Source organism: Aythya marila (genome assembly GCF_965140915.1).
Source record: "Aythya marila genome assembly, chromosome: 3".
Classification (NCBI taxonomy): domain Eukaryota; kingdom Metazoa; phylum Chordata; class Aves; order Anseriformes; family Anatidae; genus Aythya; species Aythya marila.
Window position 1 is genome coordinate 37,431,652 of NC_139044.1, and position 22,341 is coordinate 37,453,992.

At 42.1% G+C, this 22,341-nt stretch overlaps 1 protein-coding gene across 2 annotated transcripts in view; it reads right to left on the reverse strand.

The window, feature by feature from the left end:
• Nucleotides 1-22,341, reverse strand: part of EPAS1 (endothelial PAS domain protein 1) — a 116,414-nt gene that overhangs the window by 20,254 nt on the left and 73,819 nt on the right. For both annotated transcript variants that reach the window (XM_082758285.1, XM_082758284.1), the window contains 5 exons: nucleotides 15,539-15,729; nucleotides 4,242-4,393; nucleotides 3,718-3,802; nucleotides 3,111-3,229; nucleotides 2,760-2,962 (listed from right to left, as the gene is read on the reverse strand). In XM_082758285.1, the coding sequence (XP_082614411.1) occupies nucleotides 2,760-2,962; nucleotides 3,111-3,229; nucleotides 3,718-3,802; nucleotides 4,242-4,393; nucleotides 15,539-15,729 (750 nt within the window). The remainder of the gene's footprint in view (nucleotides 1-2,759; nucleotides 2,963-3,110; nucleotides 3,230-3,717; nucleotides 3,803-4,241; nucleotides 4,394-15,538; nucleotides 15,730-22,341) is intronic.

Below are 22,341 nucleotides of genomic sequence, written 5' to 3' on the forward strand. Positions count from 1 at the left end.
GTTTCCTGAGTGGTGGAAGCAGCCCTGTGAGCAGATCTGCTCACACCAGACGAACTGCAAAACTCAGACTGCGACAGAAGCCTGCTTGAGGAGGCATGCTGCCCTCACGGATATCACCCCTGAGCTCAGAAGACACAGCCTCTTACAGAGAAATGATCTGTCAGCCCTGCCGTGTCGCTGCAGGAAGGCTGGAGCACACTGAGAGAGGTTTAGGCATCTGACTGGCACATGCTGCTTTTCCTCCCCCGCTCCTCAGCCTGGATTTACATTCCTGGCATAAACTGCTCCTTCAATACCATTTGTCTAGCAGCACTGAATTTGATAAGAACAGCTGAGTGTTTTGCATTTTTATGTGGCTACTGATGTGTCGCCTGTTGGAGAGGAACCAACATTCCTCTGGGAGGGAAGAGAGAGCCAGGAGGATCAGCTGGGAAGGACCTGAAAGGTGCGTGAAGTTTATTTGCTTCTCTGGCCTTTTTACAACTATATCATACTCTCAGTAAAACATGAATGAAACATTCAAGGAAAACTACATAGTAGAAGACATGCTGTTTTGCTGCCTGGTTTTAAAGAGAAATCTCTCAAATTCCTTGTGGGTTGAATCATCCAGAGGAGGCTGTTGCATTTCTCTGCCATATGAAAAGTATTCCCTGTAAATCCACTCCCGCTATTTAAGACGAGGCATATGACTTTATTCTTTTTAAAACAATCACATGTATCTTTAACAGAAAAGTATCAGTCCCTCAAGTTCACACTTTTAACTGCTTATGCATCACATCTATTAGAGACATACAAATGCTGCAGCACAGCAAAGTTCTGTCAGTCTCCTCCAACCTACCACTGAGCAAGTTTATGGCCCCAGTAATTCTGAGGTAAGTTGCTTTTCATAGTGAGTCACTACTGTCTTGTTGGAGTTTTCCCCAGTAGCAACATCCTATTGATACCTCTATTTTCTCACCCTGAAAGTATTAAAAAAAAAAAAAAAAAAAGTGTCTTCTATTTCAGTTACATCACAGCACATTTCTAATTACAACAGACTTGGCTGCTAAATTCTCAGAGAGGTCAGAAGAAGGTCAGTCACATGTTTCACACTCTTAATCTTGCTTTCATCCACAGCTGCTAATCCAGCTAGTTTATATGGCTGCTTCACTATATTATTTAAAATAATAATCTTGCTTGGAACAGGTTTAAAAAAAAACCTTCAAAAGATCAAGAAAACAACCAAGATCTCAATCCTGCAAGTTTTTACATAAAATTCAAGCATATGTATAATCCCACTAACAGCCTGATGCATCTCAGTGGTTGCAGACATCTCCAGCTTTCAGGAGAGCAGTGTCATTAGACAAAGCCATCAGAAAACTTCAAATTAACTTTGGGGATTAGAGAATCAGAAAATACATTGAGTCAGAAGGAACTCGCATGGATCATAGAGTCCAACTCCTGGCTCCACACAGAACCACCCCAAAATCAGACCAGATGTCTGAGAGCATTTTCCAAACACATCTTGAGCTCCAGCAGGCTCAGTACCGTGACCACTGCCCTGGGGAACCTGTCCCAGTGCCCAACCACCCTCTGGGTGCAGACCCTTTCCAAAACCCCCAACCTGACCCTCCCCTGTCCCAGCTCCATGCCATCCCCTCGGGTCCTGTCGCTGTCCCCAGAGAGCAGAGCTCAGCGCCTGCCCCTCCGCTCCCCTCGTGAGGGAGCTGCAGTCCGCCATGAGGCCTCCCCTCAGCCTGCTCTGCTCAGGGCTGAGCAAACCGAAGGGCCTCAGCTGCTCCTCTTACGTCTTCCCCTTCCCTTCACCATCTTTGTAGCCCTTCTTCGGATGCTTCTGTAACAATTTTACGTCCTTCTTACATTGTGGTGCCCAAACCCGCACACAGTACTTGAGGTAATGATCTCATAAACACAAAAACCAACCAACCAAAAAAAAAAAAAAAAACCAAAAATAACCCAAAGAAGTGCAGGTGGGACTTTTTGGGAAAGCAAGGAACAGGAGAAATCTTCATGGGAAGGGACTTGGGTTTCACTCAGAGGCAGGGCAGGTAGTTACCACAACATGTGAGCAGGGAGAAGAGATGGATGGTATGAAATGCCATGGAGATCCCAGGCAAACACAAGCAGGCAGAGGTTAAGAGAATCTGCATTTTTTCACTCAAGAGTGAGGGGAATGGAAGACAGTGCCCCTGAACTAAGATCTTCCTCTCCATTTCATGACAGATAAACAGTAAAGAGTAATTGCTCCTCATTGAGCAGAGGAGACTGCAACCGTATTTCAGAGCTGCAGATGCTCTGTGTGCCTTAGCAATTCTTAGTTAATGTAGAGCATAAAGTACTTTCCAGCTAACTGATAATTGTGTCCTGGGCCAAACCAACCATTAGACAGTCCTTGACCAAGGTCCATAAGGCATGTCCTTAGAGGCTTTCTCTAAAAACATAACAGAAATCCCCCATATTCTTCAGTTTAAAACCCAAGAAGCTATCGTTTACAGATCTAAATTGTCTCATCGTCTGCCAGTGAGCTTGAATTCCTCATTCAGCAGAGGGAGGAAATACAGCAGAAGTATCATTTTGTCTATACTGAGATTTGAGAGGGATTAAGTGAACCACTGAATAGCTGTCTTGGTCACAGATTGTACTTTCTTTTAGTCCTTGCTTACCAGGTCCACAGAGTAGGGCAGTTTAGAGGGACTGACTGCTTGTTTTGTTAAAGAACGTAGAAACTTCCATGAAAAGGAGAAATCAGGGGACTTTACCTGTCATCACAGTAGGTAAATTTCATGTCCATGCTATGGCGACTCATGAAGGTCTTGCTGTCCAGGGGTATGTCAATGTTTGAAGGATGCTGAATAGGCTCACACATTATTATAAGGCAGGTGAGAAGAGGCTCTTTATACCCACACAAAGTGTGAGGAGGGCAAGTGTTATACACTTTAACTTGTCCAGTGCAGTGCAAAACCTGAAATAATGATTTATGAATGGAAAATGAACTTAGAATGTATGTTCTCCACAAGTCAAAATATCTTTTAAAGTAAAAAACAAGAACAAAAACAACAAAACAACAACAAAACCACCAAAAAACACTTCTTATGGCTAAAATAGGGTACCTTCCAGGTGGCAGATTTGAGGTTAACAGTTCTGCCTCTGTTGGTAACAGTGCATTTCATCCTCATGAAGAAGTCACGCTCAGTTGACATCTCCTTGTTTTTCTTTCCAAAGCCTGGACCTATAAAAGGAAAATGGCAAATGAGTTTTCTCAGTTTCCCTTCCTGATTTCTCCTATTTTTAATCACAAAGGATTCAAGAGAAGAAACGGACTAATTTTCAGGTAATTTAGCTGCAAATACCATCAAAGATGCATGGACTATCAAGACCAGTTTGTAGATCTTAAAATTTAAGTGGAACTTAAATGGGACTTTAAACTTATGTTTTAGCTTGTAGCACATAAATCTTTTCGGAGTGTTACATGTGAAGCCATTATCCCAGCTTTAACTTGGTGAAAGGAAAACACTAAACAAACAGTTCTGAGGGCTATTATATTTAAGCAATATTTGGCAAAACAAAACAAATCTGCAAAGCATTGAATAACAGTTAATGATTACTCTAGGAACTAAAAGTCCCTTTACCATGACTAACAGATCTTTATTATCAGCCGATTACTTCATTTGGTTACTTAAAAGGCAAAGAGTGACCCTTTTGTATTTTCACAATTACCATTTTTCAGACTCAGATTCTCTCGAATTTCTTCATGGTCACATGGGTGAGTGAAGTCAAAAATGCTGTGTCCAGTTAAATCCACCTGTTCAGAAACAAAAACTATACTTAGCTAAATAAAAGCAACTTATAATGTATTCAAAATAATACAAAGTGAATCAAATGGATCAGGAGACAATTTCTTGGGAATCATCTTTTCTTGATGAAAATTGCAGTTGCTCATTTATCTGCTTTTAAATACTACCTGTTTACAAGAAAATAGTCACTAGAATTAAGTGCATTGACAACAGCTTTGGGCTCATTTCCAGTGTCCAAAGATGCTATAGGTTTGATAGAAAGGGAGAGGGGAAAAAACAAACAACAGAAACAGTACTGGCTGGTGTTCAGGGTACCCGTCTGACAAATGCGACATTTTATTTCCATCTTTTTTGCAGTGACATACACCTGTTTTTCTGCCTTCAGGCATATGTCTAGTTTCTAGGAATTGTATTACAAACACAGGTAAGTGTTAGGGAACAAGTTACCTGGGTGAGACCCATGTATTTGTTGACATTCTCTGACAAAAAGATCATGTCTCCATCCTGTGTCACCACGGCAATAAATCCCTCCAAAGCTTTCAGGTACAAGTTGTCCATCTGCTGGTCTGCATCTAGTTCATTCTCATTGTCAGCACATACTGAGAAAAAAAAAGAAGAAAACATCATCTAAAAATCTTCAGCACCTTAGCCAGCCTTTTCAGCACAATCTCATCCAGTAACAAGGCAACAAAATATTTTTCTGTTTGAATTTCCTTTCCATAAATCCCTTCTGATGGAGTCTTTTTTTTTTTTTTTTTGAGAAGAAAGTCATCTTCACAGCGTTTAAAAAGGGTGTCCTTGCTAGTGGAAAGGCAGGAGATATTTTTCTAAACCTTTTGGCAAATGCAATAGATCCTCTATTGACCTTAATTGCTTTTCTGCAGGACGTGTTCTCAGCGCGTAACACTGGCAACACCCAGACATGAAGCGCAGGTTCTGGGTGCACATTGTTTTGGCCACATGCTACCTTTATATCTTTTAACAGGTGCCAAGTACAGGGCAAATCTTACAGAAGGTCAGTAAATTTGTGCGTTCCTAACAAACGGTCTTACAAAAGACATTTCTATCAGGACAGTTTTTCCAAGGAGTTCAAATTTTCCTATGAAGCATGCCTGTAGACCTCCCCACTCAGAATGGAGATAGCTGTTAACACTACCTTTAGCAGAAAAGGTAGAAAAACTCTCCCTTCAAGTCCTTTCAGGAGCACCTTTCATCTAATGAACCTCAAAAGACCTGTGAAAAAGAGATCCATCCCATCAATACCTGCTTTTTTACCTGTAGGAGTCAGAACTCCCTACGTACCAGTCCACCAACTCTGAAATGCTCTGTTACCCATCTACCTTTCTCCTGACCCACAAAAAAAAAAAATAATAAAAAAAATAAAGTTTCAGAACCCACAAGCATCCCACATATTTGCCTACGTAGCGTTCACAAACCCAGTGCATCTTACCATTTCCATGGAAGATACGTGGCTGTTGTGCTAGCAGCTAGTTGGTTTGTTTGGTTTTGGTTACTCATTTTCCTGTTGCCTTTTTTTTTTTTTTTTTTTTTTTCCTGTAGAGATGGTTGATGGCACTGCTATGCCCTCAATGTGTGTGCTCCGTCTCCTGAGATGGGATGCAATACGGAGGCACGGCCACGGGCGGGAAGAGTGGGGAGACACTGTTCTTCCTAACACCTCCTCTGCTTTAGCAGGTTTAAGCCAACTCTGCCAAACTCTCAGCCACGTTCAGCCCCATGAACAAGATGCCTGCAGGAGACTATTACATGGCTTGTAGTACATGGAGTACATGACTTGTATCGAAACATTTCTGCGTAGGAGCAGACACATTCATTTCTTGACATGTTTAGTGTGAAACTTTTTTTTTTTTTTTTTTTTTTTGTTTTGTTTTGTTTTAGAAAACTGTTTACAGATATCACAGCCTGGCCTGTGTCCCCCTAACATGCTATGGTGAGCTTATCTTTACAGTTTTACCAGTTAGGCCGCACATTTGTGATCAGTCATTACAAATTTACATAAGGGTAAGGCTGTGAATTTGGACAAAACCCAAACCAAACCCTTCTTGCCTCAGAATACAGGATAACAAACTGTTAATACACTGCCAAAGACACAAGGCAAAGTCCCATCTAGAAACACAGAATGGTTTAGGTTGGAAGGAACCCTAAAAAGCCCATCTAATTCCACCCCGTGCCATGGGCAGGGACACCTCCCACCAGCCCAGGTTTCCCAAAGCCCAATCCAGCCTGGCCTTGAACACCTCCAGGAATGGGGCATCCACAGCTTCTCTGGGCTGCCTGTGCCAGGGCCTCACCACCCTCTGAGTGAAGTTTCTTCCGAATATCTAATCTAAACCTCCTCGCTTTTATGTTAAAGCCATTCCCCCCTTGTCCTATCACTATAGCCTGACAAAGAGTCCCTCCCCAGCTGTCCTGTAGGCCTGTTAGGTCCTAGAAGACTGCTGTAAGGTCTCCCTGAAGCCTTCACTTCTGCAGGCAGCAAGACTGACCTGTGCCGAGGGGGCAGTGTCTCTGCTCCCTGGGTACACGGGAGTGCTCCAGGCTGGGCCCATCGCAGGGTTTTACTGGCCAGAGGCTCCAGCCCTCATTGCATCAGCCTGACCTGCAAGAGCAGGGAGACTCAAACCAGTTTCTTGGAGAAGTTGCTTTTGTTTGTCGGTTTAATGCTCCATTTTCAGCACACAGACACTTTTCTCCAGCGCACTTGAGAAAAGCATTTCCTTTTTCTTCTTTTCCACTCTGAAACAGCACATTCATCATTTTCCTTCAATTTTCTAGTGAAAATGTTCATTTTGGAAATAGTCTAGAAGCAAAAATCAGGTATTGCTTTGTAAAGCACGTTATTAGAAGTGTTTGTTTTTGTTTTTTAAATATAGAAGAAGTTGAGGCAAACCACTATGGCCTTTACTTTGAGGTATTACAAAATTACTGTTAAAGGATGAGTCTGATCTACGTACCTCCTGCAACTGCATCCACTAATGCCTAAGGCTAGACCAGGAGCAAATGTTGAGGGATTGCAATGCAGAGCACACCCAGCCCCTCTTTGGAACAGAAGAGTGGTAACAAAAGTGACACCAGCTGCTGCTTCTGCAACCTCCTGCTGCACCTCAGCACACCTCTCTGGGCCATCATCCACCGTGTAAGCACGGGAACGAACTGACCAGCCCCAGAGCCACTGGGAGCACTCAGTTTATCATCCTTCGCTTCTCAATGCAATTGTTTGGTGTCAGGGAAGAGAAGATGCTGGGGATCACCAGCACAGGCTGGGGATGCACCATTTTGTGTGCCTGCACTGCAATTTTAACTACATAGGCAGGGGCCAATTCCTCCTCGGCACAAAGCAACTGACTTCAGGAAATTACATCAGGGTTAGCGTTTAAAATACAGAAACTGCACAATAATATATTTGAATAGTACACACTTTGACCATAATGACATTTAGGAGGAAAAAAAAAAAAAAAAGTAAGTGACCATCTGCTCCCAAGCTTGTTTCTGCTGTGTAAAGAATGTCAAGGGTCTTTTTTTATTTTTCTTTTTTTTTTTAAACTTTTCCGGAAGCAAACAAATGGTTTATTCAGCAGGGATCATGGCTATAGCCCAAGACAATCAGCCAAGTGTGGGTTCGGAGAAAAAACTGACTTTTCAGCTCTAACCCCAGACCCTCCTTTCCAATTTTTTTCTAGCTCATTAAGTTTGCATTAACAAAACATCACCATTCAAAGGCAGGAAGGCTATTCAAAGCATTTGTATTCTTAAATGCCTCCAACAGTGAAAGACAAACACTTTACTTGTATTATCAGATGATTAAGTTTGCTTTTCCGTGTATATAAATTATATTACTTGTACAAACACACAGAGAGGACATAGGATCACTCACATCAGGGCTGCAGGTTCAAACCCGTAACATCCTAGTCCAGCAAAGCACTTAAAGACATAGTCAGCTTTAAAGCACGTGCTCACAGGGATTTGCTGGATCAGAGTTTAACTTTATTATTAAAATTACCTTCGTCCAGCTGGAGGCATCTGCGATGTGGACTGGGAGGAGGGAGGGGAGAGGGTTTGTGCTGCTGTGCCCCCCTCACGTAACCTGAAAGCCCCCCTAGTGTGTTTTACCCCACTGCATCCCTCCTATCCCTCCCTGCTTAGCAGCCAGCTGCAGCAGGCAAGGGGAGCTGGCAGACAGCTCCTGGCAGCACTGGAAATGCTCGCCAAGATGGATCACCCGAATCCGGGGAACTAGGGGCACTACCAGGCTCATAAAGATGGATGACAAATACATCCAGGGACCGTGGAGGGGAAAACGCAGCCAGGTGTGATGCCGTGCTGCTCCTGACACCATCTCCTTGCCAGCCCCACCAGAGGAAGCCCAGGGACCTGGGCTAAACCCCTGAACTCTGCTAGCTGAGCTGGCTGAAGACCCCTAGTCTGCAGCAAAGAAATGTGCTGGGGGGCATCACTGTGGTGCCCCAGTAGGCCCTGTATCAGGTAGCTTAGCAGAATAATTATATTAATAAAAATCCCTCGTATAAAATCCCCACAGTTTAGTTACAGCATTACGGCTTGTTCCCTTTCTCCTGTGCAAATCGCAATTAATACATGAGGGTGTATATTCACATTAGGAGACTGATACATCGGAAGCAATTCAGTTACTGCCACTAGCAAGAATCTCATATTATTTTTTTTTTTTAATGAATCTATCTTGTAGCAGAAAAACAGATAAAGCCATTGCTATTGCAAGCTGCTCCCAGAAATCCCTGATGTCTTTCACTTTGCTTTAAATTTTCTTAATTAATTTACCTCAAGGCTGGACTGGAGCATTAGCACAAAAAAAATCCAGCTTCAGATGGAAAGCATTTGAGAAAGCCGGGACCAAATGCAAGTAGGTTAGCATGAGGAGGAGGACGAGGCAGAACGTCAGCCTCTGGTTTCCATCAGGCCTGAGGTCACTACCTGGGTAGCAGCATCCCCTGCAGACTTGCCAGCCTTTGCCAGGATTTGAAGGAAGGTAACTGTGGATTCAACTTATTGTGATTTTTAGGCAGAAATTTAAACATCACTGCTGTTTAAACTAGCTGCTAAATAAATTTTGAAATGAGAATGCGCTTCTTGTTTTGTTTGTTAGTTTGTTTTTTCCTGTGACCTTTTCCATTTCCCCTCTAATACAGAAGCATCTCAATTCAGGCACCATAACAATATATAGAAAGGAGAGTGGACTGCAAATATTCCAGTTTAACTCTAAAAATTAATAGCACATTCAGCAGAATGAGGTATTGCAATATAATTGTTCATATTATGGTTCCATTTATGGACCCCAGCCAAGACTGTTCTCATGCAGCACTAGGAAGCCTGTAAAGGAGGGAGAATCCCTATCTGGTTGAGATGGGAAGATCTTGAAATAAGTCAGAGAGCCACAGAGAAGTGAAGCAGAAACTGTCAGAGCTACAGCAGAGCCAGGAACAGAGCCACGGTGTCCCGAGCCCCCATCTGATGCATCACCCACTGTTCACATTGCCCCAAGGCAGTATTCCTTACTCTGTATCAAATTTTGATAAAGTATTTTTTCACTCTGCTTCTCACTCTGTGTCATTATTGAAATGTAGTTTTAATCAGCTCTATTTTGAAAAAAAAAATCTAAACAACCAGACTAGAAGAAACTTTGAACTGCAATGGCAAATGCCTATTGCAGTGTTTATGATAACCTTTTATGCTAAAAATATCTCGTGTAAACAAGCTTTGATTAATTCCCACTGTCAGGATGTGCACTGTTCCCAAGTTTAAGAACACTTTTTCCGTAGATGCTTGCTCATTTCCTTCAGTCCAACCTCTTGGAACAAGTCTGAGGGCTCAAAACCCAGGCTCTCCTTGCAAGAAATAACTGCTCAGGTATAAACAGACTCCTAGCAAACAGCCTCTGCTCCTTTGGTCTGACGCAAAGGTGCCTTTCTTGTCAGTTCAGAGGTACAAAGTGTAAAAAAGGCTTTTACGAGGAGTCGCGTCATCACCTTCACACAATTTTCAAGGCTTTGTCTCTTACCCTGGATTCTACAAGTACCAAAAAATTGGTTGCATATTGTGCATTACAGACACAAGGCTATAGCTGCAACTACAACAGGGTGGTGAAAACTGCCTAGTGCTGCTCAGCGGAAGTTAGGGAAGATCTAAAAGCAGCTCTATCCTGCATCAGAAAGAGCAGCCTTGAGACAGACTCAGCTTTTCCCAGTTTCTTGTCTCACATCAAAAGAAAGCAACTATTTTTTTTTTATTATTTTTTTTTTTCTGTCATGACAGGACACCACATCCTGTTCAAAGGGATATTTTCAATATGCCCAATAAAAGCTTTCAGTTTAGATACATCAAGACAAACCTGCTCTTAAACTCGAAGCTTCCTGAAGGGCTCTTATCTCAAAGTGCACAAGCAACCTCGATAAAGAAAACACTTCTGTTATTGTTGCTTGCAACTTTATGGCAGAGTTTGTATCTAGCCAAATCACTGAGATACTGCTCTGAGGAAGGTGCTGGAGTCATGCAGCTATGGGTGTTGAGCGGTGGGACGCAGCATCCCATCAGATTGGGCCTTCTGAGCTCACCTTCCCAGAAACGGGATGGCACTTCAGGCGGCTGAAGCACTCGGTACCCAGCCCTGCTCACTCCTAGCAGCAGGGCTGGCACAGAACCACTTTTCCAATGTAATAAAAGCAAACAAGTAGACAAGCTATTTTTAAAGCACTGTTTTATGCCACAATGGTCTGAGATTAGATGCAGCTTGTCCAGACGTTCAAAAACAATGCCCACACCAGTTCTCCCTGCAGTTTGCGCTCTCCCTTAAAAGCGTAGAGAAAAGCTATTTTTTCCCTTCTGCTCCCCGCTGGCTTTCCGGCTCTGTTGTCTGCCTCCCTTGAAACAACTTCACACTGGCTTCCTTGTGGCCTCCCTTCTCCCAAACAACTTCCCGTCTGCTTCCCTGTTCCCTCCCCATTTCTCCTGCCGTCTGCCTGCACGGGAGCGACTCCCATCCAGTTTCCTTTGCTGGACTCTCCATGCCGAAAAGACACCCGGGTGACCGTGCAATTAGCATGGGATTGAAGAAAGCTGATAAAGTCGTGCTCGCCTGATTAGCCTAACTGAAAGGCCTGCAGCCCTGGCACACAGACCCTCGCTGGTGCCAAGGAGTTCTGGTTCCAGTAATGCCTTTATCGAGAGCGTGGTCCGAACACTTTGAAATTATTGGCACCCCATACAGGCGTCCTAAAGTGGATTCTCTTCCTAATATTCAGACAATATTGTTCTTTAGCAAAAGACATATATATTCCTTTTGCCACTTATTAATACTCAAAAAAAATAAAATTAGCTACACTAGAGAACTAGAGACAAATACCGGTATCGGTCTTTCTGACTACACTGAAGGACAACATAAGCTGATATCCACAAGCTCTGACACTGGTAAGCATCCACCAGACTATTTTCAGAAGCAACTTCCTGGGATCAAAATCTTTACTTTTAATGAACAAACATCTATTCTAAATTTATCCCAAAGATGTTAACGTAGCAATGGCAAAATGTATTATGCCAACAGAATTAGAAGGCATCTTGAAAAATATTTAAGAGGTCATAATTAAATGATATTTCTACTAACATTCCAATTATACCGTGTACTGTTGTGTGCACAACATGGAAACAGTATTATAAAGCCATTGTTTCAGTTTGCTTCCTGTGATACTAATCTCAATCAGGCCGTCAGACGAACAGCCTGCATTTCTAAATGTTAAAGGCTTCCTCTCCAACATTCCCACACAGAATTGCCTACTGTGAAAATCAAAGGGAAACGTGTTACTAAGTAAAGAAGCAACTTTTATAAAGCAAAGCCTGGTATTTTTTACCCTTTTGAACTCTGAGATATACAACCAGCTATTTCCTATTATGATAGGATACAAGGGCCAAGCCGGGACCCCGCCATGCCTGCAGGAGCGCGCCCTGCAGCCCAGGCGCCGGGGCTCCCAGAGGCGCGTCGCGGGCAAGCTCTCGGTGCTGGCTCCGGCTCCGGGCTCTGCCATTCACCTGCTGGAAGAGTATAGGCATAGATCTCTCGAGGGCTCGGCTTCCCGACTGATAAATAATAGTTATGCAGACACAGCTAGTGAAACAGCCCGAGTTACACAAGCGAAAAGCCCTATTTCGAGCCAGGGAATAGCACGATGGGGCATTAGAGGCTCCATGCCAAAGGCCTGCGGCTGGCACGCTGCCTGAGGCCATCTCTGAAATCCCATCTGGAGTGTGGGCTTGCAGTGAGATGAGGATGCAGCCCTGGGAAGGCCCTTGCTCACTTCGTTCCCAGCAAAACCGCCGTGAAATGAGGAGATGAGTCCTCGTTTGAGGATCGTGCCCACGAACAGCAGTATAAAATAAAATCTGTTGTGCCAGGAGGTTTTGATAGAATTAATAATAAATAGCAAAAATGCTAATCAAGCACAACTTTTTTTCTCTGCTAACCTTTGAAGTATTTTTCAAGCTGCACTACAGGCTTATTTTAGTGACATTGTATATATATAAATGCAGTAAATGTTATTTTAATGTCCTAATTAATGACTGAACATATACTCCCACTTAACTCCAGTTTACACTAAGTGTCTAGCCCAAATAATCAAAACGTTTTCCATGAAGACAACATAAAGCAAGGAGGAGGTCTGCAGGCTGGGGGAGACGTTTGTCTCTCATGCACGCTCCTCCAGTTCTCCACCTTCCTAGTTCACCTGTCAGAGACGACAGAGGAAGCTCCATGCTCCCCATCAGTGGGGTTAGGCTCCTCAGAGCTACACAGAGCTAACAGCCAAATTCCATCTGCTAAACGTGCCTCGGAAAAGGGGCAGTTTGGCATGGGGTTCAAAAGAGGTCTGGAGCAAAACAAGAGCAGGGGATGGACAGGCATGCACAAGCCACTTCCATTTTGCTCCATGCTCCTGTCGAAACGTGATAAGCAGCAAACCTCTTCATACAGGAGCCAAAAACTGTATCAAAACCTTGTAGCTTTTAATTAAATCAGACAGCCTTCTCGTGAAAGGCAGTATCTTTAGGAAGACTGACATTACTCGGCAGCCCACAATCAAAGACTTTGATTCTGCTCCCACAGGAAAGGATCAGAAGAACAGCACCCCTCAGACATTAGCTGCATTAAGTAACTATTGTGCAACAACAGCGTTAATCAGGCCTGAAAGGCAGTATTTTTTCAACAAATCTCACCTGCCAGAAGCCTGCTTAGAAATGTCTATATTCAATTTTCCAGTCGTGTCTCCTGAGGGGAAGAAACAGTTCTCAAACTGATAGAAATTTACTTTGGCTAGACTAGCATTGTGCATCTGCAAATCTCAGGAATCTCAGCAAGTGTACACTGTAGGACAATCAAACAAGCAAGAAATAATACTCTGAAGTCATTATCCTGATAGTGATAAAGAAAGTTCTCTCTCTTATGCCACTGTATTCCAAAGCATGATAAATTTTATCTTTCAAATATTCAGGGCTAAACAAATTTTCAGCCTTTTTGTTTAGTTTGGCTAATTTATATGTTAGCTATACCCAGAGGAATATAAGTAGCAGATGAGGCCTTTACAAGCAACCCGTGGTTTTCTGGCTTGAGTTCTTTCATTTCCATTTGTTCCCATGTCTGAAAATAACACCCAACTCTTCCAGAAAAGCAGTCCCTTTAGACTACCTTAAGCTCAATTCCTCATAACAGAAGCACTAAAGATTCTAAAATTCAGATCTACATCTTATGGACAAACCTGCATGTGACTAACAACACAAATTTTAGTGAGAGGACTTAAATTAAACTGATATTGTAACTGGGGAAGCAGATCAGATTTAAGGCGAAGTACATAACTAACTTAGAAGAAGCTTTGAATACTATTAAAACACAGCCTGTCATAACTGTGACGTTTCACTGCCAGATTGCTTTTGAACTGCTGGGTCATGACAATACCTCAAGAAAACGTAAATCAGCTACATGAGTCACATTGTTTTTCAAACACTGTCACAGAAAATAACAGAAACATACGCAAAAGTATAAATATTAAATAAATATATGTAGTTGCCATCACTATCAATTGATACAAGCTTAAGTCTTGACACTACAGAAGCACTAAAACAAATATATTATCTGTTGATTTTTTTCCTTGTCAAGAAGCGTAAGTGTATTTGAAAAGTTCACTTTAAATTGAGCAGTTTCCAGGTCAGCAAGTATATTTTTCTCATTATGACAACATCAAACTATTTCATTTCAGCTTTCACAGACACAAACATTATTTACATTATCTGTTACAGTCCTGCAGAAGTTTACTTTTCCTATTCTGTGCCAGTCTCTAGCTCATCTAATATAAATATTTGTAAAGCTTAAGCTGTGTTTTTATGAGAAAGCTACTAACGAACTGGCTTGGTGGACAGCATTTTTAAGATCATTTACCTATTTTATGCAACTTCAAGCATTAATTGCATGAAGAAATCAGAGATGATTTCCAAATGCTGTTCAGCAAATAAAGTTTACTTCTTACAGAAGTAAACATCAATATCAGATTCTATAAGCTAAGATTAAAAAGAAAAACACCACCACCACAAAACACAACACACGTTTCATAAAATAGTCTTAGCAGAGCCCAGAAAAGCTACAAAAATTACAGACATAGAACTGATTTTGTCATATCTTTGAGACTAATAACAACAAACCAACAGCATACTTTTCCAGAGAATGAGATACTTCCTAATGGCATTTATTAAAGCAGTTGTTATGGTATGACTCAACTTTTCTAAAGAGAGGAAGTGCAATCGTGACCTTATTGGGATTTCTGCCATTAATGAAGGAAAAGATGAAATTTTGGCTTTACCTTTCGCAAATAATACAGGATTTCTTTTTTAACATATTCTTGGCACACAGAAGTCACTGTGTGAAAGTTCCCCCAGAAAAAAACAGTTGTTTTCATTGATCTTAAAGGCTACTCCAACTATAGATTTCTATCAAAGTTATTATGCAAACACAGGGGCAAAATACGAGCACTGTTCATTTTATTGGTTTTTAACAGGCTACGAAAATGATGCTGGTTCACATTTCATACTACTCCAAAATAATTAAGACTGATTAAATAGAATCAATTCATGTCAAGTATTTAAAAGTTGTTCGCTTTAGCTATCTCATTCTACCATGTATTGGACAACCTACTACATATTACCAGTGTATAGCATGATCAAGCCTGTAAAATGAAGAATTGGACCTTCAGAACTTCCCAGCTGCCTTTTGAATGCACTGGCACACACATGCTTGCCATGACCAATGCAGATTTACTTCTTTCAGCATAGATGCTTATAAGGTTTATGTCTGAATTCTGATTTAACTCCCAAAAGCTCAAAACCTTGTAACTGAGTTTAATAAAACATATCCAATAGTTTTTATAGTTCTTTTTTTCTTTTTCAAAGATGCAGAACTGCATCAGTTGTTAGTTTGGTAACGAAGATCTTATGCGACCAGATTCACTCACATTTCCTATCCCTATTCAAATATACATAATTCTGATTAAAACAAAACAAAAAAAAGGAAAAACAAACAACTTTAAGTCTATTTGTATTCTCACAACACAAGGACTTACATCCTGTTCTCACTTTAAGACCTCGTGTTCAGAGATGACCATGCACATTTTCACCAAGCTGATAGCAACCAGCATTGACAACTTCTTTCAGCCAGACATTACCTGAAGACAGAAGCTTGTGAGTGCGTAGGAAACTGATTGCCAGGCGCATTATGGATGCCTTGTCCAGGTGGGAACTGACATTGTGCGGAAGGGGCAGCTCATGGGCCAGTTCATAGAAAACTTCGGTCTCTTTGCTTCTTCTGCATCTTGCTGCATCTCTTGATTTCTCCTTCCTCCGTTCTGAACTGCTCCTGGCAGGTAAAAGAGAGAAAGGAAAAAGCATTTCTTGAAATGCAATTATGACTTAAGAGAGGCATTTAGAAGAGTAAGTCTCATCAGTGATGAATCCATTCTGTCTACTGATTTAAACTCAGTTGACAAGAAGCTAATATCTATTTGCTCATTTAAAAATAGGAATTAGGATGGAACTGCTGCAACGGGAAAATCAGCCTTTGGATCCCCTGAGTCCTTGCTGAATGTAACAGGTACAAGATATGTCTTAGGTCAGAGATTAAAAACAAAATAGCAAACCATTATTCCTGGGATTCAGGAAATGTTAAAAATTGCATATCTAAATTTGTTTTGTTCAGTCTGTATTTATTTACTTGAAAAATACTCCAGGACAAAATGACAATCAAAGCTGGAGAAATGGCAGAGTGTGTGGCTGTGTCATTGATAAAATAAGCTGTAATTGCTGTTCCCTGCATTAAAGTAAAGGTAATAATAGGGTTTCCAATTGTGCTTGTATATACAGCTGTCTCAGCCCTTAGCAGTACTATGAAAAACCAACTTTCCTCAACCACGAACAATATAAAACGGGAAAGAAAATACTATTGCACACAAGAAACCTCTCCTTAGTAAAAGCTATTTTAATGAAATCACCCTCTCTCCATTGTCTATGAGAACAGGCTTCTTCTTGAGAAATAACAAGACCAACAGAGCTAGCCTCCCTCAAACTCCACTGAGAACAGAAGAGCAGGAAATAACAAAGGGGAAGACATTTTATGAAGCAAGTATGCAAAACTAAGCCACCAAGGGATACAAAACTAAATTTAACATGTGAGAAACACAAAGGCTACATTTGTTATGGATTTGGGATAGGTTAGTTTAAGAGCAAACTCCACTGACTAGTGTTTGATAAAGTACGATTCTTATTTCAGAGCACGAGGAGCCTGTGCTTAAATACTACCATTTCAAACCCAGGTAGCTCTGCTGATACTACAAGTTTCCTTCGCTTGCATGAGTTGATGGTTCACACCTCAGTCACTTCAATACATAATGTATTTATTTTCTAGCAGATTCCTGTAACACTGTATCAGTGTAAATATCACAGCTTGGATGCGCACAGGCTGGGGAAAAGATCAACCACACTGTTTCTGCGGATGCGCATTCATTTCCAGAATCACCACCTGTGGCTCCCCACTTAACAGGCCTTCTAAATAAAAAGTTTATCATAACCTGCTATTTCCAATATTAGTATAAAGTAATGAGTCTATAAAGTTAAAAAAAAAAAAAAAAAAATCCCCGTCACACTAGGATATTTAACTATATTCTTTCGTGTAAAGAAGATGAGGAAAACAAACAATGTGACATATTAACCACAACACTTAATCCTAGATGCCGTTTAAATCGTGGCTGGTACAATGTAACACTGCAAAAAATAGAAAAAGAACTTCAATACATACTAAAGTATTTTAAAGAAGATGACTATTTCTAGAAGAGCCAGACCGACTGCAGAAGTTTCTAGCATGGAAACCTCATGTGGCTTAAAAAATGCATAGGAAAATGAAATAGCCAGGGTACACATTAAATGCTAAGATCAAAGTAACAGTTTGTTGGGGTGCATGCAAGGCTGGGCATTCAACAGCATCTTCCAAAGCAGGAATCTGCTTGCAGCACATCAGCAGGGCTCCCATGCTGCAGAACAGTTGAAGCTGGGCATAGGCTTGGGGATCAGATAGGTGGGACGGCAGGTGCTCACTAGTGGGTGTGCTAACTGAGCACAGGGCCTCATAAATGCTTACGGTATCTTCTCAAGATCCATGATCAGCCTTTGGCAAACCTCTTTCACAATTATTTTGCCCCAGGTGAATATTTTCTAACGTAGTATCTGATAGAGAAGGTATGCACAGGATGAGACTAACACACATTTCAGTATACAACAGCAGGATCCAACTTTGGTAACAACTTCAGTGGCATCATTGGAGTGAGCATCAACCCATCCAAGTCTGAATATAAAGCATCAGATATTTACAAGGTAACACTAACACCTTACTTTTCTCTTTGTCAAGTAGGAGTCAGATTGTATGCACATTAAAAAACAAACAAACAAAAACAACCACAACTACAACAAAAACAACTTCATACACAGATGTCCTTCAAGGTACAACAGAAAATGCCTTATGTCATCCTGGAGCAGATGCAGGGAATGGGAGTACCAGGTAAATTACTTAAGACTTTCAGAGGTACTTCCTTCTCTCTAAATAAAAATGCATCTGTGCTGTGCCTATAAAGATTCCAGTCTGGGAAAAAATCTCCCCAGTTTCTAATTCTACCATTGAAATAAAAGGTTAGAAACAAAGCAAAACCAAAAAGAGCAAACTACACAGCAATATTTACGAGAATTTCCAGTTGCAGCTTGGAAAATCTAACTTGAACCACAAATGCGCGAGCTCTGCTTTAAGTCTAGAGCCCACAATTTTCACATTAGAACCAACTTGGGGAAAACATGGTCCAATTTCTCCTCATTTAAATACTAATTTTTGGGAACTAAGGCCAAAGCCATGTTGCAATTCAAGCAGGAAAAAATGGGTTGTATAAGAGGGGGTCGGGTCTCTCAAGATGCCACTCCAGCCACGAAGAAAAATATTTAGTCTTGCTAACCTCTGTAAATAGAATTGTCAAGGGTGGCTAATGAGACAACAAGCTGGTTTCATTAACCATGGGATGCCCAAGATTTCTAACAAGTAATGCTATGAGCATGATTTTTTCCTCTGTGCTGCAGATTCTTTCCCTCACCACTGCCTCCGATGGTAGTTTGCAGCTTTTCCAAAAGAAAAAAACATTTGATAGTCTTCTTGACTTGGAAAATGAGAGGAAGAATCAGCCTGTTTGGTTGCTATCAAAAGATGTTCTTGCTCGCACATTATCATTCTGAATAAACAAACAATTTGCTTGTTAAGCATTTCCCTGTGTGGTTTCCTGCACCTCAATTTTCCTCCTCTTCTTCCCTAGCTCAGCACACCCTCAAGTTGTGTTGTTGTTTTCACCAGACAAGTACAAGCGCACAGAGGCACAAAACAACCCCCTGGCCCCACGCCCCATAGCATTTCCCCCAAGCAGACAGCTATGCTTGTTCTTTCCCTGTTTCAAAGACAATCATCTAGCCCACATTCATCTTGGTTACACAAAGTCTCCAAAACCTGCAGTCAAGTTCTCCAGCTCTGCAGAATGCACTATTTTCATGGTTTTCCTTTGCATGCACCAGGCCATCATATCTCCCTGCAGTTGCCCCCATTTTATTCACTGGGCAAGCTTTTCTCCCTGGGCAAGGGTTGGCTACCCACAGCCAGAAAGCAAAAACTTAACTCCACAACAACCTTGTTTGAGGGCCAGGCAGAAAGGTTTACACTGAATCCTGCTCACACTTCATTAGGGCAATAGAGGAATGGCATAGGCTCCAGCTAATTCATGAATCATTCCCTCCCAGTGTATAAACCGCCCACTTATGTGGCAAAATCGAGCACATGTGTGCGTCACTGCTAGGAGAAAGTGACGCAAGCAAAGGCAGAAACCTTCCTCACCCAAACCCATGTCAGATTTTTAAAACTTCAGAAGGAAAAGAGAGGAGAAAGCCACCACAGGTCAACCCACCCCAGCCCACTGACAAGACGGGGAGGTCCTACAGGGAAGCCTCCCTCACGCCTTGTTCTCTCAGGAGTCCCTGGCACGATCAGGCCCCACTCCACAGACACTCACACTGTAATTGCAGTGTGATCACAGACTGTTCCCCTTAAAATTACACCAAGGGAATGGGAAAGCTCAGATCTCCACTGGAAATGGGGTGATGGAGCTCAGGAGCAGGCCTGGGGTCTCCAGTCAGGACCCAGGCCACTCGCTCCTGGCCACATTTGGTTTGCCTTCAGAAAACAGAAGTTAGGGGCTGTGGCCTGCAAGCAGCAACAACAACAACCAGCAAGCAGTAGCAGTTTCAGGTGAAGCTCCCAAGCTGACAGGAGCCAAAGCTCTCTGGTGTTTCTTCCACCGACCCAGACAGCAAGAAGCCCAAAGGGTACACCCACGCTCGCCCAGCACACGGCTCCGCCGGTGGGGAGCACCCAAGCAGGCCCAGGAGTGCCGGCGGGGACTGGATTCCTATCCCCTCGCTCACCCCACCAACCCTTGCAACACAGCTCCACTGAAATCAGCGGGAATGCCTGCAGACGAAGGCCTTGCTCGCTCGCTTGGGGTTCAGATCGTAATCTGGCTTTCAGCAGCCTCTCTGGCTGCAGTACTGGAAACTCCAGGCTCGGAAAAACCTGAAGCCCCACATAACAACTCCCGTCCAAACAACCTTGCAAAACCATCCCATGGGCTTGGGGACCCGTCCTCCTGGCGGCTTCAGACCCCCTGCAGCAGGCAGGAGCAATCCCAGCCTGCGGCTACCCGTCAAAGCCCTTGGTACCTACCCAGCCAACGATGACGCTGGATGGTCAGCTTCAGCCATCCTCCCGATGTCTAATGTGTTGGTGGCCTCCTTGAAGCTCATGGAGCAGCCTGCTCTGCGTCCCAGGCTGAGATAACAACCTCCAGCTCAGGGTTTTGTTGCTCTCAATAAGTCCACATTGGTCAATACTTCGCGTATGTAAGACAAGGCAGCATAGTAACTGTGCTGAATTATTCTCCCACCTTGTAGGTCCCAGATGACAGAAGATTTTAGAGAAATCACAGCCTGCACCTTGAATAAGAATACCTTATATCTGGTAGCCTTCACTCATACCTGCACACTGTGTGACACGCACATAAAACCTTTTGAAATACATAGTTCAGATTGACTTCTCTCTATTTCCTTCACTATTTCGGTGACCCTTGGACTTTGCTTCAGACTGCCTTGTACGCAAGCTAGTAAAACAGCAAGCATATTACTTTATATCCAGTGGCTGGTTATTAAATGCTTCTAGCTCCAGCACTTTAAAGGTCAAGAATCCACAGTTAATTAAGCTGTCACATGAAATTTCTGTACTAAATTCTCATTTAAAATGCCTTAGAGTTAAAGTTTCAAAAGCTAACTTGCAGAGCAAGAAAAATACATTCTACGGATGAAAGGATTACAAAATATAGCACAAATAAGTTTTTCCAATTCAAACCAGTAAAAACCCAATAAAAATATTTTAATGGGCAGTACTATCTTAGATAACAACAACAATTTATTTCAAACTAGCAAGTCCATTTTTTTGCTGTGTTTACATTTTGCTGTACCTTCTGCTTAGCAAATTCCTAGATAATTTATAATCTACCATACTATCGAAAAAGGAGTTTTGCTCACTGTGAGGCACTGCATAGCTATCTCAGAACCATACGACTTGACGGCTCCAGAGATGTGCTTCCATGGGCACCAAGCAGCCAACAGTCATGCTTACTTAGCCTTAAAATTCCTTTAAAAAGTATTCACGCAGCTTTGTAACCATTCTACCCAACAAGCAGTTTATTCTGGATGACATGCTGTGCTTTTCGAAAGCCCCCTCCGTTAAAGTAATAAAAGTGACCATCAGTAAATAAAAGGTGCTACAAATAGCAATTTACTCACTCTCCAGGAAATCGGGACCAAATACGAAAGCTGTCAATGAAACCCATACACAGTGCCATACAGATCCGTCCTTATACCTGAACTCTTTCCAGTGAAAATAATTATTTCTAAAATCTGAATATGCACTAGAGGAGTGAGTTCAGCACACCAGCAAGAGAGAAGGAAGGAGGACAGAGAGTTATTCTTGGACAGAGAAAAAAATGTTTTGAAATATGTGTAGTGCTCATGGCTGTTAAGTGCTAAAGCAGTGTTGCTGCACACTGGGATATGGTACTCAGTACACAGACAAAACAAATATAAACTCCAGCAAAATAGGGAATTTGTTAATAGAGGAAATGAGAGTTCGAAGGTAACAAGAAAAACTACTAACAGAAAAGGCTATTACAAAAATAAGGAAATGAAATACCTTCCACCCTTCCTTTAAAGCTGCTCTAACTTACAGCATCTCACCACCGGCTCCTTGGTTTGATCGGGGGATTTCTTATATTTTATGTACATACCCACTAAACAACAAATCACTGCTAGTTCAGTAAACATTGGCACCAAATACCATATCAACACGTGATGCCATTCTTTCCTCCAAGTTTAAAACCAAAGGGCTGATTTAATGAAAGTCAGGAAAATGAGAAATATGAACAACTCAGGGACAGATCAGGGAAGAGTTCATGTTAAGGGCAAGAAACTCATTTCTGTTCTCATTAGACATTTCCAAACAATGCTTAACATGATATGGGGATTGGCTAGTACAAGCAGGGTATCATGAGATGAAGCTTAAGAGAACATAACCGACTTCTGGTGTCTTTAAGCTGGGCATATTGATGGTTCACTAAGTCCACGTCACACTAGGACCACCACAGCTGACAGTAACATAGCCATGAGTATGCTTTCTTGAACAGGGAACATATCAAACGTTTAGATAGGTACAAGGAAGATGCAGTGGTGCCCAATGCAAGGACAAGAGGCAATGGGCACAAACCACGACACAAGTGGTTCCCTCTGAACACAAGGAAACACTGCTTTGCCATGCAGGTGATGGAGCACAAGTTGCCCAGAGAGG